The sequence below is a fragment of the Amblyomma maculatum genome, chromosome 1 (assembly GCF_055883805.1).
Source record: "Amblyomma maculatum isolate TAMU_Amacu chromosome 1, ASM5588380v1, whole genome shotgun sequence".
Lineage (NCBI taxonomy): Eukaryota > Metazoa > Arthropoda > Arachnida > Ixodida > Ixodidae > Amblyomma > Amblyomma maculatum.
In genome coordinates this window covers 237,671,909-237,689,622 of record NC_139344.1, presented here as the reverse complement: position 1 = coordinate 237,689,622, position 17,714 = coordinate 237,671,909, and the positions used below count along the sequence as shown (strand labels likewise).

Here is a 17,714-nt window from a genome sequence, read left to right as displayed (position 1 = left end):
ACATACAAGAGTACCGACTGTATGCGGGGCCGCAAATATATTGAGTACCTGCGGCTGAGTTGTTTGCATACACGCGCGCCCACACACGAGTTGTGTAGTGGAGGAAAAGAAAACTGTTTAGACTGAGAGCAACTTCTAAGGGCGCGTTTACGTTTGGAATTAGGCTGTGAAATTATGCAAGATGTTGCATAGCTTATGGACAGACAATTTTCAGTCGCTATAGTTTTTTCACATATCGAGGAAAACGTAAGGTATAAAATCGACCTATTGAGCCTTGCGCTACTCTGTGGCCATGCGATTCGCCAAGAATATCTGGACGTATGCAGGTTGCAAAGAACTGCAGCGTGTTAGACGCTGTCAAACGCCCTCATTAATATCCACTGCAAGAGCTCATACTGCCACAGCAGTGGCATAGCAGTATGAGCATCTGCCTTACATGCGGGAGGTGCAGGGTTCAATGTAAAGTGCCACTGGATGTCCACCACATGATACAGTAGGTACAAGTGTTCCCCTGACCCCGTTTACAGTGTGTCTTCAGTAATTCTTATGTGAATACATGTGCCTCACCGCAACCTCAAGGAGTTTATTACTGTGTAGTATAACCACTCCTGTTGAGTATTAGGAACTGATGCTATATGAATTCTTTGAGGCGATAAGAACAAGAAGTATGCTGAGCAGGCAGCTGCACTTGTGGCGCTCTATGCCCTTGGGCTGATTGACAGTGCTAAAATCAAGGGCAACACTGCAGGTATGCCAGTTGAATAAAGACTGAAACAAAGTTTTTTTGCAGAGTATGTATATTCTGTGGAAATAATTTGAAATACACAACAAGCTAGTTCAGACAGCTGCCAGTCTGGCAGTGACCAAAAAGAAAAACCTAAAACTCTCGTTTGCACATCCCTGCAACATTATGAAAGTTGGATCGGCAGTGGCAGGGATAAAACAAGGTACTATAATACGACATTGTGTATACAACAGATCTACAAAAATGAAAGCTCAAAAATGCAAGTTGTCAAGGCCTGACAAAAGCACAAAATCCACTATTCTTTCTTAGAATGAGTGTTCGCATTTGTCAGGACTTGATTTGCCCCAAAATGGCCCAAGAGGTTTGACTGGTACAACAGGCAAGTGAACACTGTCTAGTACAAAGACTCTTCATGCCACAAATAATGCCCTTAGTTGTCACTGGTAAAGAAACATCAGCAAATTGAAACTAAATGTGTCACACTGGTTTTGGCACAGTTCTTTCTTTAAGGGCAACAACTATTAGCGCTAACCGATAATCAAAATACACGGCTGCTATTGTGAAACTGGCAAGAACAAATTTTAGTACTGCACCTGCCATTCCAATACTTCACAGGTATAGTGACAATTTGTGGGGGCTCTGCAAGACTATACAATTTGCCTTCCATTACAAATGTACTATAATGCACTGCCACGGTTGGTTGCACCTTAAAAAAAAAAAAACTACCAGTAGGAGGGTAGGCTACACCAGCAGTGACGCATTCAGTGAGGAAATTAAGTACTACCTCCACTTCACAGCTCATCTATGCACTTATCAGAAGACAACTGTAAACATTGGTAGCTTAGTTTCTAAATAAAGGCTATGTATGGCTTACATGCAATAGAAATTTATATTCCTGAGCAATTTTCAAAATAGCCCTGCTTTCTACAGCGTGACATCTTGCATGCAAACGCCACCTTCTGCGTGCGATAGGATGCTTGCATTTAGAACTTTTCTATGCCATGCTTAAATACTGTTCTGTGAGAGCAAGGGTCTAGGCAGTCCAATGCACATTACTATTCTAGTTGTTTTCCTCGTCTTCTTTGTAGCAGGCTTCTGGAAGAACTTCATAAATATAAAGAATTAAAAAAAAAAAATTGCTGTCAAAAAGTATACATTGCACATCAATGACTTTATGCATAAATATCCATGAACACCATTCCTGCATGTGCACGAGTTTACAAGTACCTCCAACTACAGTTACATCTTCCGTGAAAGCTATACACAAAAGAGATTATTACTTGCTGGCATGGCCAAATGCAAGCACCACAGAAATTATCAGAAATTACTACTGCTAATTTCTTTCAGGAACCGGGGTTGATGAAGCAGTTCTGCTGGGCATGAAGGCAAATTATAGTTAAAACATAGTGCTGACAAAAAGTGCAGATGAAAAAATAAAGAGCACTTAACTAGAGCTAGCCTCATAGTAATGAACTATGCGTGCATAGTTCGTACTTTCATTATGTACTATTGCAGAAGTTTTGGAAATGGTCACATTACAGAGGTGCTATGCACAGTATTTTTTTAATGTATTGGATGTACACTTAGCAGCTTTTTCGAATAGAGTAGTTTTTTTTTAAAACGGTGCAATTAAAGAGAACATGTACTGAGCCAATGCCATGACTTGTTTGCTAATGTTTCAATGCTTGGGTAGCCAATTTTGCATCATTGTCCACTGCAACTGCTACACGATGCATTCCTGCTGGTGAAGAGTTCTGGTGCCAGCAGCATCAATCACATGCAGAATTATGCACAGTTTTGTGTACCTAACCTGCTATTCCTTATGGTGCTTTACATTAATTTACTGCTCAGAGAGCAACATGGCACAGTTCACAGTTGGTATTAAATGCCTTCTATAATCTCATCTACAAATTATTTATGGAGTTCGTAATGACCGCTATTACACATACGCTGAATGCTTTAAAATACTGTGCACAGCATCTGCTACTGCCAGTCTGAATTTTTTCTGTGGTGGTCACACATGCTCACTGCATGACATATGTTGGAGGCACTGTATAGCAACATAAAAATCAAGTTTACAAACACCATCTTGCCCCATTCAAGACAGCCATCGTCAAAAAGCAGAAGAGAAGTAACAACAATGCATGCATGTTTGTTCTGATCGAATCAGCACTAACTCTTTCTTATCCCCATCTTGGCTAGTACAAAACCACTATAGAGCTCGTTGTAATGATTCCAGGTATCGCTGTTTGCCACATGTAGAATTAAAAAAAAAAAAATGCACAACAAAATTTAACCGGTGGTAAAAGGAGATGGGTGCTGAATTTTGTTCCATTATATCGCTCTGCTTTTACACAGTAAGCCAGGTTTGTACCTGTTCTTTTTCTTTTGCCTGAAAAAATGCTGAGTTTATCTGAAATCGTGCTCTTTGGCTGTTCTAGATTTTTTCCAGAACTGCCAACTTTTAGCTACAAAACACAAATATCATGCTGCAGACTTTCCTGGATTCAGTACTTTTTGAGGCCATAGAAACAAGAAAAAATGCTCAACTGCTCATTTCAAGCAAGAAACCCTTGCCCTCACCAAGCTTAAAAAAATAAAATATTTAAACACTGCTGCTTTTAAAAGTACCTTGTTTGTATATGACTGCGTCAGTCATAATTGTAAAAGGAACAAAATGACAAATCAATGTAAAACTAAACAAGGATAATCCAAGCATAGGGCAGCCATTCAGACTTGTAGACTGGCAGTCCAGAGGCTGCTACGAGACACGCTGGTGCTGCAGCACAACACACTGAATGATGATCACACTGAATGTAGCCAGGAACGCGTCAGAACAGTTTTCAAGGGCTTTGTGGGCAATGATTCAAGGCCATTGAGTGTGTTGCTGTTTCCAGGATCTGACTCCATGTCTTCAAATGCCAGGTTAATCCCCATCAACAACTGCAAGGAAACAAAACAAAAGCAAGGCTGCAGCGATGGCAGAGGTTCTTTGTTTGCCGGTGTGGAGGAAAAAAAAAAAAGCCATTTTCGCAAGGGCAGATGGTAACACTGCCTGCCCTGCAGCAGAAATGCCAGGATATTAAATCCTAATTGAGGCTTTTTTGTACGTATCTGCACATATATACTGAAGGGATCGACAAATACTTGTATTAAGGCTCCCCATTTTTTTTAGTACACTTGTGTACAGGAGCACATACACATCGACAAATACTTGTATTAAGGCTCCCCATTTTTTTTAGTACACTTGTGTACAGGAACACATACACAAACGCCGCTATGCTACAGGAGTTGTTCTACTATTGTACTTTTCAAAGTGAAGACATGCTAATAACACACTTGGAAAAAAGAAATATTGATGCACGTAGAAACCTAGCTTTTGACGCAGGTGGTCGTGTGGTGAGATGTGCCAATAATACTGCAGTTCATTGTCAAATTTTGCTTCGTTGGTTTTATGCAACTTTTAGTGACAAATTAAAATTTCATTCTTCACTTAATATCAGTCCTGGTTCTATATATATATATATATGATTCCATCGTTCATAATCAGTACAAGGCAGCACCTTTCAACTCCAAACTACATAATGGCAAACACACTTCTTAATTTCATGCTTAGGAGAATAATCTATGGTAAATGAAGATGGTATGGTATTTATCAGTTCCTTCAGTCCTACATAATGCAGGGCTCAGTAACACTACATGTTTGAGACAGTAGATGGAGAGCAGGGGCGATGGCATTTTTGATATACAAAGGAACACTGCAAAATGCAGTACAGTAAAAGCTTGTTAATTCGAATTCAACAGAGCTGGGTAAAAGTTAAAATTATCCGATGTTTGAACTACCGAGCGGCTTCTAAAAAAAATGATGACCATTTGCACTGCGCTAGATTTGCTCTATTTACTCACGCAACGAACCCACTTGCACCCCACTTATAATCACTTTCCCCGCTGAGAATATGGGGAAAAAAAAAAAAGTTATAGTGCTTCATTCCATTTTACGCCATCGCAATTCACAGCGCATTTCTTGGCAGCGCGTCATATGCTGTGCAGCAATAACATCAGGTGTGTTTATCTTTTGTCATTGGGCTTAGCGATGGAGGCTGGGAAGGGTGGGAGCTTTGGCAGCGTACCAGCGGCTTTGAGGCTTGTTCGGTAATGCAATCCTGGTTTTCATCGCTTTATTATGCCGCGATTGGGGCGGGCGCCGTCCACCACTCGAAATCATTGGAACACGTGATAGCAGCAAATGCCGTTTGAAGTGAATGATATGCTATAAAAGCCTGTGCCGTGATCATGGCTGACCGCATGCTTTCATTGACAATTAATGGGTAGAACAATGGCGTCACGAAGGTGAGTGGTACCCAGTGTAGTTGGGATGCGCAACACCCCCCACTGCCAACCATCACTTCCTTTGTCCTCATCTTCATCGAGAGGGGGGTCAACAGTGTCGGGCGCATCAAAGCAGAGGCTTGAAAATGGCATGCACCTGCCGGCATGCTTTACGGTACGACATGGCAACGGCAGTGCCCCTTAAGGGGGGACCCGGGTCTTTGCAGCCGAAAATCGGTCAGAAAATCGGATTTTCAATCTTCTCGTTTTCGCGATTCTGAGATCTTTCCGCATATATCTCCGAAGTTTCGTTGAAAAATATCGCCTAATTTGCGTGTTACAGCGTTCCAAAGACGAGAATCTGCGCGTGTGGCCCTTTAAACTGAGGTTAAATCGCGCCGAATTTCGATCTCCCGCAGTTCGAGAAATACGCGATCCGCGGGCATAATCTTGGTGTCGTTCGAAAGATCGCGATTCGGGCCATTCCTATATCCCGGTTGGTGACCATGAGCGAGCCCACCGAAGCGGAAAACAAAGGAATAAAATTGTGTGAAACACGCCCTGCTATTGGACTCCCACCGCACGTGAGCAAAAGGCGAGCTTTGGTTGGCTGGCGGCGTCGACTGCTCGCGGTCCGGCGCCATTTTGAAAAGGTCTCTCCTTTAGGCCTAGTCGGCCTAGCGCCGTTCCCTCATCGTAAAGTAGCGAAAGGAGATAAGCGCGCCGGGGACGCTGCATCGCCGCATCTGGCTATCTGCAATCAATGACGAAGCGCCGACGCTCCGAGTCGAGTCCGCGATGGCCTGATAACGGCGTAGCATAGCCTGTCGTGCTCAGTGCGATAGCGAGGAGCGGCACGATCTGCCGCTTACGGAACCGTAAGGGCGTGAGGGTGCAGATAAGCAAGTGCAGCTTTCAACGCCGGGATAGATCGCCCTGTGACTGTGAGGCAGTGCCGCGACCAGCCGCAGCGGCAGTCGCGAAGCAGCGTCCCGCGACACGCGGAACATAGAGAAGATTGCGCGGAATCCCAAATCTTGTCGAAATAAACTTTCGTCTGAATGCTACGCGGTGCAAGACGAGCAACGGTCGCTTATCACTAGTTGCAGGCCAACTGCGTTTGCAGCATGAACGTGAGAATGGCGATCGCGCGCCAGAACTTGGCACCAACTTTTGCGGAGGTCACGATGCAAACGCACTCGTCTTGGTGGCGGCCTTCCGACCGTGCGTTCCGTTCGCCAGAAATTTCATTCTTTGCGGGTGAATTATATCGATGGGAAATGATGCATTGGCATCAGGAGCTAGTCAGAACCAACTTTAATGAGTTACTGTTAGCTTTGGTGCTTCAAAAATTTATCAACACGTTTTTCCTCAATTTCGCAAAATCAAAATATTGAGGACGGTACATGTTTGGAGGTGCGATATCTCTGGTTCTACTCATGATATTGCTATAATTCTTTTCGCACCAGAAAGGTAAACTCATGTACAGTGCAAAAATATAAATGAATTTGTGGTATTTAATGAGGAAAGTTTTTAAAAATTTCATGTTTTCTGGGGTGTCAAGGTGGCTTTTTGGTCTCTGAACTTTGACAAGGTGTAACTTTGGTTAAAATGGAACTAGGACATTCAATCTTGATTTTTGCATTCTGTGTGTTCTAAATTTATTTGATACGTCAGTTTTTATTATAGCTCCCGTAGTTTTACTGACAGCTCACCTCCAAACAAAGAACATAAAGTGCTCAATATCTTCAGAACTAAATGGCTTACATAAAATTAATGTGCATATTTGAAATCAGCACAAAAAGCTGCATAAATGGTGCAACTTTCATCAAGGTCTACCAGTAAATAAAAAATATTGTCTTAAGAGCAGGGTCCCCCCTCACAAGCAACGCAGGCTGCTTAGCAGCCTGCGTTGCTTGTGAGGCTTCACCGCACAAAGCGCTGAATGGCACTTGACAAGCGCACTTGTGCCCCCAAATTAAAACAGAGCACGGGCCTGTGGAAGAAGTGCTCTCCTTCATCTGGGCTGCTGATGATGTGAACACCAAAAGCGTCAAACTGAACATCTGGGTGACCTACACGCACCCAAGCTATACATATGCCCATCTGCTTGCAGGGCGTGCTGCAAAAAGAAATTTTGTTTGGTTGCGAGCTCACTTTTGCTCTGGAGGCAGGCACTAGTAAATTTTGGGAGCAGCGGTAGAACCACAATGGAAGTGCATAAGGAAACCTTTACAGCCATTCGAAATATTGTGCAACTGCGACAGGCTGGCTAGCTACAGAGCGGTCAGTGACTGCCCTTTTGCCCTGGACTAGTGCAGAGGGTAGCAGACACACGGGAGAGGAGGGAGCTGCCATAAATAATTGATACAACTCCATCTTCCATATTAACCCTCTAATGGACACCTTTTTTCTAAAGTAGCACAAAAATGGTTATTTTTTTATTCAGGGAATGGTATCTTGCTTGGCGTAAAATAAAAGCACCATAAGAAATGTTTTTCGTCCATGTAGCGATATTTATAAGCCTGTCTGTGTTCTGTAGAAATATGCCTATTTCAAGGTACCTAAGACAGCAAACAGAAAGAGCTTCCAAAACAATAACTATAAACATTATGAAACATTTGTCAAGCTGACAGTGCCCCTCGAATCTTTCTATTCAAGGCTTTTGCAAGAGTGCCAGTTGCTCAAAGCACGGAACTGCATGCAATGCTTCCTTGCACCAGGTGCACATTTCCTTGTACAAGCAGCATTTTACAGTGCCATATTGATTCTTGCTTTTTATCTTTCACCTTTTGTTTTGCTGCTAACAAATGGGGTCCTTTGCTATGGTCGTCCTTGCTTGAGCAACAAAACAAATTATACTCTTCAGTGTCGCTTGAGTCGGTCGCATCACCATTCTCACGCTCTGCCATTTTCTGTTGTGTAGCAACAAGCTCCTCTGTTCAGTTGGTGGTGGAAACCAGCAAAAAGAGGACGCGTTAACAAGGAAGAGTGCACAAGGACACAAGGGTGAACACGTTTTTACCTTCAAGTATGCATCAACTGGCCCAAAAAGCTACGCTTCTTGAATTCCTCTGTTCAGGCCCAGAAAAAACATTCAGCCCTTCCATGATGCTGTCTCGCTACAATCAGAAAAAATGCTTTAGATGAGGCCTACTCATCTTAACCTTAACCGAAGAGCTAGACTCATCATGAGCCAAAAACGACAGTCTGCTTATGACAAGCCTGGCTTGTCCTAGCCCTCTAGGGGGTTGATCCCGCATACTATCGGGTGACTTTGTGAAAGGTGACATCACAGTCTCTGCCAAGGTTTACCGCACTCACATATGGAGCAAAGCAATAAAAACAGGGATGTGGGAATATTGAAATTTTCGAATACGAATCTAATACAAATATTGAAAAAAATGCCTTCAAACAAAAAAATCTCAGATCAGTAAAAAAAAAAAAGAGGAATTTTAAAAAATTGCAAACATTCATCTTGTTTATTTCAGAATTCATGTGGCATTTGTTAATATAAAAAAAATTTCACAGAAGTGTATACCCTACCAAAAAACTCCAGTATATGTTTTATACAGGACTCCGCACACCATTTTTTTTTGTACAGGAAGGACCTGCATTAAACTGAGTGGAGCTGTCATATCACTGCTGAATTCAGTAAATTCTCATTAATACAGCCTTTACGAGACCACAAAAAATTTCTGAATTAGCCGAAACCTCAAATGGACCTGAGAAACAGCCGAAAACTGTTTACATCAAAGCATATTTATCTGATGAACGCCTGCAGGATGGTTGTCTGCATCTGAGATGAAACCATAGTGAGAACAGGGTTTCTTTCCCTGGTTTTGTGAAGTGCTTTGCTCAGCGTATACAGTTGGGAAGGCCCTCTACAAGCGGGAAAATCCCTCTTCCCAAAATGATCCCGTTTAGTTTTGAGGATGCTTCACTGTGCAGTTAAAGTGGCCAAGCACTGTGGTAAAACTGCAGAGAAATCGACGATTTTCGGTGTATTCGGCAATTCTCGAAGTATGTATCTAAAAAAATTCCGAATATCAGTTGTTAGGATATGAACCGAATATAACAAACATTTTCGACTTGTACTTGAAATTTCCCACATTTTACACCCCTCTAATCAAAACATGAATGGCCGTGCATCTGCAAACCCTTGACACAAGTGCAGCAGCAACTGCTGAAGTGGCTTTCACAAATGGCGCACCTAACTAAGTATTACTGTAATCTCTTTGAAACCAACAAACAAAAAAAGCCTTCGCCTATACTGGTGGGTCATTTCACAAGAAACGTCCCAGGCCCCAAAAGCGACAATCACCGATTCTGTCCAAAACAATTGGGGCAATTGTTGATTGTGTGAATACTGTTTTGTCAAATTATTTTTGTAAAAAAAAAAAAAAATTGTTTCCTCATGTAAGCAACTTTCAAAGTTTTCGCGAAGATGCAAAAGATGCTTGCATTCAAATATACTCAAGTGCAAAAGCAGACAAAACACCCAGTTCTATTTTATATTATCGCAGATGGATTTCATTCATTTAACTTCATTAGTGCCCCCATATAAACCTTTTCTTGGTTCAATAAAGAAGCCGAAATTTGTGCATTTTCAGTATTTTTGATCATAAACGTCTTTAATAAATTTTTTGACCATTCATCTGTTGGTAAAGTTTATGCTAAAAATAATTTAAGCTTTCTTTAAAAGGTGCTCTTTAGGAAAATCAGTGCAAAAGTTTGCAAAAAGTGATGCTTTTCATAGATTGATACCTAAATTAAACATAAAGGCCCTCGCGATAAAAATATGTGAGGTAGCTTATTAAACACATACACTTCTCAGCCTGCAATCCACAGTTTTTTGCTTGAGTAAATTTTGTCTTATGCGAGAAATATATTTTTGAAGCTCACAACCAGTGTCCCTGGTCGGCACTTCAGAGCTGTGTTTTTCTGCATAACACATGTGTGGCGCCGACCTTTTCTTGGGACACATGTTTACTTTTGCTCTTTCCCAAGCCAACACTGTCTCACCCAGTTGATACCAACAAAAATCAATCTTTAACAACACACTTTCCAGAGTCTGACACTCAGTCTAGGCCTCGGCGTGGTCAGCAATGTGAAGAAAGCATCAATGTGACGCCTATTGTGTGACAATTAGTCAAAGAAACATGTGGTAATTTCTTTTCTCCCGTCTTACAGCACAGTGAAATGATGGCTTGAATGGGCCTATGGAACTGCAAACAGGAAATTTCTCTACATTTGTCTTCCGTCTTTTCTGCCTTTTGTAGCGAAAGCTACACTGCGCTAGGTTTTCAAGCCGTTGGCGTGGCACTGTGTGCCGTATGCCGTCTGTAGAAGAAGAGAAAGAAGGAGAAGAAGACAGATAACTCCACTATAAGCTGAGCCTTAGAGTAGCCAGGGGGCCGTAGCTTTCGCTACACCATTAGGCTTAACCCTACTTAAACCATAGCTAATTTTTTTCTTTTCTCATCTCCTCATCTGTTAAATATTCAAGTTTTTTATTTCGTGATGAGTTGCAAAAACTGCTTCAAGCTGGCAAGCATGCTTAGAGTGAGGATATGCGCGATAGACTAATGCTGACGCTGCTCATTGATGGAGCACGGCGTGTGCACAATTCGCTTTGAAAAGAATGTGCTATGGTTGGTGCATATTGGTGAGGATCAGGCTCTTGCCTGGCTCGTAACAAGCTAAGCTGTTTTGTGCATGAAACAATGAATAAGCGCCATGCAGAATATATCTGGCGTCTGATGATTCTCCCGTCTAGACGAAGACGTCAAATTATTCATGGTTTGCTTTCTTCCCACAAATTATATTATTAAAATGCTATTGCGGTGTAAAAACGTAATAGCGTAGATTGTGATTTGCTGCTATTTCTGCTCAGAAAATGTCATTCACCCACACATATTGGACCGACAGTTTATAGGAACTCCGAAACTGAGCTGCGGTGTGTAGGTTTCATGCAGTGAAACAAAGTTCAGCAGTGCCGAGCAGTGACACGGATTGTGAACTTCAGAAATTTCTTTCTCGAATCAGACAAAATTTACCAGAGCAAAAACTTCTGGATTGTAAGCTGAGAAGCTTGACTGTTTAATGAGCTATGTCACATATTTTTATATCGAGGGCCTTTATGCTTAATTTAACTCTCAATTTAACAAAAGTATCACTTTTTACCAACTTTGGGACTGATTTTCCCGAAAAGTACTTCTTAAAGAAATTTCAATTATTTTTGGCATCAACTCTACCAACCGGTCAACGATGTAAAATTTATTGTGACTGAAATGTGAATTTTAATTAAAATAAATACTGAAAACACACAATTTTTTGCTTCTTTACTGAACCAAGAAAACGCAGAAAAGCATTACATGGAGGCAGTTATGAAGTTACATTGAAGAACAACACATATGCGATAATATAAAATAGAATTTGTTATTGTATCTGCTTTTGCACTTGATTTAAAGATATTTAACTTCAAGCAGGTTTTGAGTGTTCGCGATAACTTCAAAAGTCTCTTACGTGAAAACAAATTTTTTTCCGCCAAATTACAGTAAAATTTCGGTGATAAGAACCCAGTTGATACGAATTTGCAAAATCCGCCTTTTTCACAAAATGTGCCGCCCTCTGGGAGTGGTTGAAAATTTGTCTGCTACTGGTCGAAAACGCCCTTGGGAGATGCAGCCGGCTGCGAAATGGCAATGTGTGTTCTTGACAGCTACCGCCATCTGTTGCAAACGCCTGTCACCAATATTAACTGCACATGACCTCCGAGAAAAGCTACGGCTGGGCCGATCGCGGAGGCCTAGAACTGCGCATGTGTAGCGGGGGTGGGTGGTTCATTTCCAACCAGGGGAGAGGCGCGCATGCCCAGAGCGGCCTTGTGAAAAAGGCGGATTCCACAGCCGAAGTACATTGTGTACAATATGGAACATTTTGGATGTTCTCAACACTGCCCCGTGCTACTACGGATGCAACGAACGCGCAAACTGTGACTGCAACCTTGAGCATTACACACTGCCTGCACATTGTTGATTCCGCGATCGCCAGCAGCGCTGTATGTTCGCATCATGAGCAGTTTGTGGTGACGCATGGCCCGCACCTCGCCGATATCGTGATTGTCTCTCGGGCTCACTCCACGATAAGTTTTCAGCAGTGCGTGGCCCACAAACCACTCACATCGCAACCGCAGCAGTTGGCGGCGGCGTATGCAGCAGGCGCGCACGGACCACATATCGCTGCCTCCGCGATTGCGATCTGACTGCGAGCAGTTTGTGGTGCCACGCGGCCCGCATGTCGCGATCTCCTGTCATGTTGTACCCACCACGAGAACTGTGCGGAGGCGGCTGGGCGGGCCCTACATCGCCGGCATCGCTATCGTTTTTCACGCCGTGGAAAGTTTGCAGCAGCACGCATTCTTTAGTAGTAGGCGGCAGGCGCGTACAGGCTGCACATCATAGACTTCGTGAATGCCAGTCGCGTTGTACGCATCGTGAGCAGTCTGCAGCACCGTGGGGCCGGGTCATCGCTACTGACCTCTTGTCGTGCTGTACGCGCCGTGAGAGGTCCCCGGAGGCAGGCAACCCTCACGTCGCCTGCCGAGCTGTGTGCGCCGTGAGTGGCGAGCTGTGACAGCGAGACCATACCAACCTTCCCGGACGTAAACAGATCTGCGCGACTGCCTTTCCCATGCTTCTGAGAACTTAATGTTTTTCGTTTTATGATACGAATTTTTCGCGACCCCGTGAAATTCGTATCACCGAAGTTCTACTGTACTTTACCAAAACAGTGTTTACATGATCGATAATTACCTCAATTTTTTAGAGAGAGAATTGGTGATGGCCGCTTTTGGGGCTTGGGACGTTTTGCATGAAATGACCCTGGTGCAAAAGTTTAGAGAAAACAAAATAACTCCAAATATCCTTTTGTTTTATACAGGTTCAATTAACAGAGGACAACCATAGTCGACTGCATAAAGAAAAAAAAAAAAAAGGAATAAAGTGCATGCCGACACCTTCACACACAGCAGAGATTAGCTATGAAATGGACTGTGCTGAACTCACCATTCCAGCTCTGCCCAGCATGCACAGAAAAAAACAGATGTAAAGCACTTTTACACTGTAAGGCTATGTGCATGGTTTCCACATGTGTGCAGGCAACCCTTAGAAATAAGTGCAATTCAGTAGCCTCTTTTGTGAAACACTGGTTTTCGTTCTACAAAAGCATGGTTGCAGCCATGTGAACACACCGAACATTAAAATGACTAAGCTGTGCCAACAGTTCGAATCATAGTTTTGTAAACGCCAGATGGTGCCGGGACAGATTGCAGGGCCCTTGCACAATACTTAAACAGAAGAACTCCTCGAAGAGCTTACACTCTAGTGAAGTACCATAAAAAGTTGCGTACAATACGAGGTTTTCCCCCAATTTTATCGCGTCAGACTTCCACCTTGCATTCTTCGCATGAAAACAGCCCAATGCTCAGCAAGTTAACTAGTAGTACTACAACACCTGGCAAAAAAAAGTGATAAGGCAGTTTTAAAATTTTGATTGGAATGCCATTTTCTGCCAGAACAGGCCTTCACAGCAAGATTAGACAAAGAAGCACGCTCTACCGTGTGTCACCTTCAATACACATCCAGAACTTCAGAAAATTACCATATTTGATGAATTTTTGAGACCATCCTTCGCCTGCACTGTTCATAGGAGGAGTAAATAATTCCTCTGTTCTTTTTAGCTTTGTCAGTGTCCTTCTGACCCTAAATCTGAATTCTCAATGCAATCTAAAATTTTTCTTGCAGCAACAGAAACACCTTCTTATTGTGTCACTCTGAGAGGATGGCAAAATATGCAAGTGAAAACTAATAGTGCCACAGTACTATTACAATCAAAGTTCAAAGTATGAAGCTCCAGAGCAGTTTTGTGACAGGGAGCACTAACAGACAGTGCAGGAAGCATTATGATGGCATTTTAAAACTTTGCACAGTAATTTTCCAACAAACCACGCCACGCACTGAAGAAAATAATAATAAAAAAGAACTCACCACATTATCTGAGAAGGAAGTCTCATACTGGTTATCAATCATACGTGCCGCTAAAGCTGGATTGGCCTCTTCAGAAGAGAGGGAGACTGCAGTGGACTGCCAAGCACGCCTCCTTTTCACCCAAGCAACCACCAGCATCAGCAGGAATGCAGACAGTAGTACTGCCACTGGAATCACTATTATCTTCACATCAGCTGTGAATGAGAAACGGACGATTTATCAGAAGATCAGGTGCAAAGAAACCCACTCAAAGATGGTTTTTTGGCCCCAACATTTAACACTCCCAACAACTTTTGCACATGCTAGACCACATACCTTAAGCAAAATTTACCAATTTGTGTGTTACAAAATTAAAAAAATTAAAATCCACATGAATTTTCTTTTAAGACTAAAACTAAGAGAGAACAAATATGCAATAAAATCCATTCTGTTTTAAGGGGTGCACAAACTAAATGCCTGAAAATTTAATTTCTTTATTACAATCAGACAAACCAACGAAGTTGCATTTACGGCCACAGCAGTTGGATTCGAGACATCAAGAAAGACTTTATAAATTCATGCATACTGAATAGAACAGAGACTGGGGAAACTAGTACAGTATCATGCTCGGGGTGCTATGAGGTGCAATCAGTCAACCTGCTCTTCACAAAACTCGTGTAACAAGTGCAGAAAAGTATGGCAATTGTGCCTTGCCGCAGTAGCTCAGTGGTTACTTCATACTGCAGATCCTTGTACAGATCCAAGCAGAACAAATACACAAGTAAAAATGAACAAAAACAAAATGAAACATGCAGCATGACTATGCGCTGTCAATCATTGTGCCGGAAAATTCCACTCTGCTGTGGTATGTTGGAAAAAGGAAAATTTAAATGTGTCAATTCGAGCAAAGTATGGAGTAAGGGCACTGGGATGATGGCGACGTGTAGGGCGTGTAGTTAAAAAGGGTACGTAGGGTGCAGGATCAAGTGCCAACTTGTTATTTATAAGCAGGGAAAGGAATTCTCGACAGATATTTTTTCTTCGTGCCTCAAGGAGTTGGATATTGTTAATATTCATTAGTGCAGATGGAGAATCAAATGGTGAAAACTTGGAATAAATTAATCTTACGGCTTTTTTTTTTAATTCTTTCAAGTTTTTTAACATCGGTTTTAGTATAAGGATCCCACACCACGCATGGCTTAGGCCTGATTACATGAAGGAAAGAAGCCAACAGTCGGCGAGGCCAAGGAAAGCGTTGGGGATGGTACTTCATGTCTTTTTTTTTTTTTTTAATGTTTACTTCGATAATCACCGAAATTAGTAATGTGATCTGCTTAGGGGAAAGATAAATAAACTAAATAAACACAAAGTAGAAGAAAAAACAATGTGCCGATGGCGGGAACCGAACCCACGACCTCCGAATATCGCGTCTGGTGCTCTTCCAACTGAGCTACATCGGCCGCTGTCCCCCTGCTACTTGCTTGGGTATTTATGTTGTCTGTATACTAACCTTGAGAGTGTTCACCAGCGCCACCCTCGGCCATAGCGGCGGACGTGGAACGTCCTTTGTTACCGCAAGCGTCACTTACTTTGTGATCAAGAGCGAGGGCGAAAGCTGTGCTAGAACCCTTTTACGCTACCTATGGCTTCAAGACTGCCAGAACCGAGACCCCCGTAAGCTACTAGCAGATCAATTAAGGGGAAATGAGGGTGCTCGTTATAATACATGAAGGAAAGAAGCCAACAGTCGGTGAGGCCAAGGAAAGCGTTGGGGATGGTACTTTAGGTCTTTTTTTTTTTTTTTTTTATGTTTACTTCGATAATCACCGAAATTAGTAATGTGATCTGTTTAGGGGAAAGATAAATAAACACAAAGTAGAAGAAAAAACAACGTGCCGATGGTGGGAACCGAACCCACGACCTCCGAATATCGCGTCCGGTGCTTTTCCAACTGAGCTACATCGGCCGCTGTCCCCCCTGCTACTTGCTTGGGTATTTATGTTGTCTGTATACTAACCTTGAGAGTGTTCACCAATGCCACCCTAGACGGGTAATTGAACTTCAGTGGGAGCTTTCAAAAGTTTGTTTCGCAGAAAACATAGCTTGCAAAATGCGGATGAGTAGATATTCGAAACGTGTGAATTCCAGGTCAGGTTGTTAGTTAATGTTACACCTAGGTATTTAAAACTAGATACTTCATGTAATAGTGATCTCCAGAGGTGATACCCGTGATCTGTGTGGTTAAGGCGCTCGGCCGCCAATTCCTAGGGTGCGGGTTTGATTCTAACCACAGCGACAATGTTTAGATAGAGACGAAACACAAGGCACCCACATACTGTGCATTTCAGGGCACAGTAAAGAATCCCAGGTGGCTGGGATTACCAGAGCCCTCCACTATGACGTCCTTCATAACTAATGTCGCTTTGGGATGCAAAACCCCATATACCACACCATCAGAGCTGTATGTAATCGATTACTTGTAATTAGTGATATTTTGCGTAACTGCGTAACCAACTGATAATTGTTTTTCAAGCAGTAACATTCGAGGTACTTAAATCATGCTGCGACGACGTCAGGCGCTCTCCAGCTTTTGGCCAAAGAACTGAACCAGCCTTGCCATGTTTTCACACCAAGAGTCGCGTTTGATATTCCCAAAGAACGCCTACAGACGATTTTTCAGGTTTTTAGAGCCCTTACCTGCAACACTCTTTTACAGAGCCTGCAATGAAGCACACCTAAAAAATATGAACCCACTAATTACCCTTTTAATTACCTCAGTTGGGCAGTTAGTCCAAATAACTTGTTCAAAACAGTGAACAAGACGATGCCATACCAATTTTAGAAACAAAGAAGAACTTACTTTCTAAAGCCCTGCAGGACAAGGAATACGATGCCTTTTTCTGCACAAAACCGAAACTGAATGCACGAAAAAGAACAGGAAGCTTGGTACAGAAGCGATGACCGGTGTTGATGTGAGCAGTGAGCAACGCTGTCAAATTCAAACTGCAGGCTTTACTGTGACTTCATTTTTCTTAGGCACTCTTAAACAGGATGTGCACGGCGTGGCGCAATACCGTTTGCAGTTCTAACTAAGTGACGTAGCCACTGCTCACGTGATCACCAGACGTAGCTTCTGTACCAAGCTTCCTGTAGATCTTTAGCGCTCAGTTTCAGTTTCGTACGAAAAAAAGAAAAACTTCCAGATTTCTTTGCGCTGCAAAGTTCTAGAAAACAAGCTTTTCTTCGTTTCAAAAATTGATATGACATCATACTGTTCATGGCTTCAAACTCCCAATTGAGATTAACCACAAAACTGCAATATTTAAAGAACTGATTAGTGGGTTTTAGTTGCTTAGCCAGATAGTTAACAGAATTCTGAAAGCATATTGTGTCCCCCACAGCAACAAGTTTGTTCCGCAAATATTTGTTTTATTTTGAACCTACTATTTTCAGGAATTTTTGAAAGTGTTCCCTGGAACAACCAGTATACAATATGTTTATAGACAAGTTTACCTGTAGCTTAGAAGTGAGAACAAGGTGGCACCTACACTAGCTGCATGCCATCTGCAAGTGTACAGCCTTTGTCAAAAGTTTAGGAGCCCAGAGGGTTT

At 42.5% G+C, this 17,714-nt stretch overlaps 1 protein-coding gene across 1 annotated transcript in view; it reads right to left on the bottom strand.

Annotated features, from left to right (window-relative positions):
* Window positions 1-926: 926 nt before the first annotated feature.
* The window catches only part of LOC146205979 (low-density lipoprotein receptor-related protein-like), a 58,243-nt gene continuing 41,455 nt past the window's right edge, over window positions 927-17,714 (bottom strand). The window contains exons 20-21 of the mRNA XM_084590634.1: window positions 14,125-14,318; window positions 927-3,688 (exon numbers count right to left, since the gene is read on the bottom strand). Of these exons, the coding sequence (XP_084446760.1) occupies window positions 3,551-3,688; window positions 14,125-14,318 (332 nt within the window). The 3' untranslated portion in view covers window positions 927-3,550. The remainder of the gene's footprint in view (window positions 3,689-14,124; window positions 14,319-17,714) is intronic.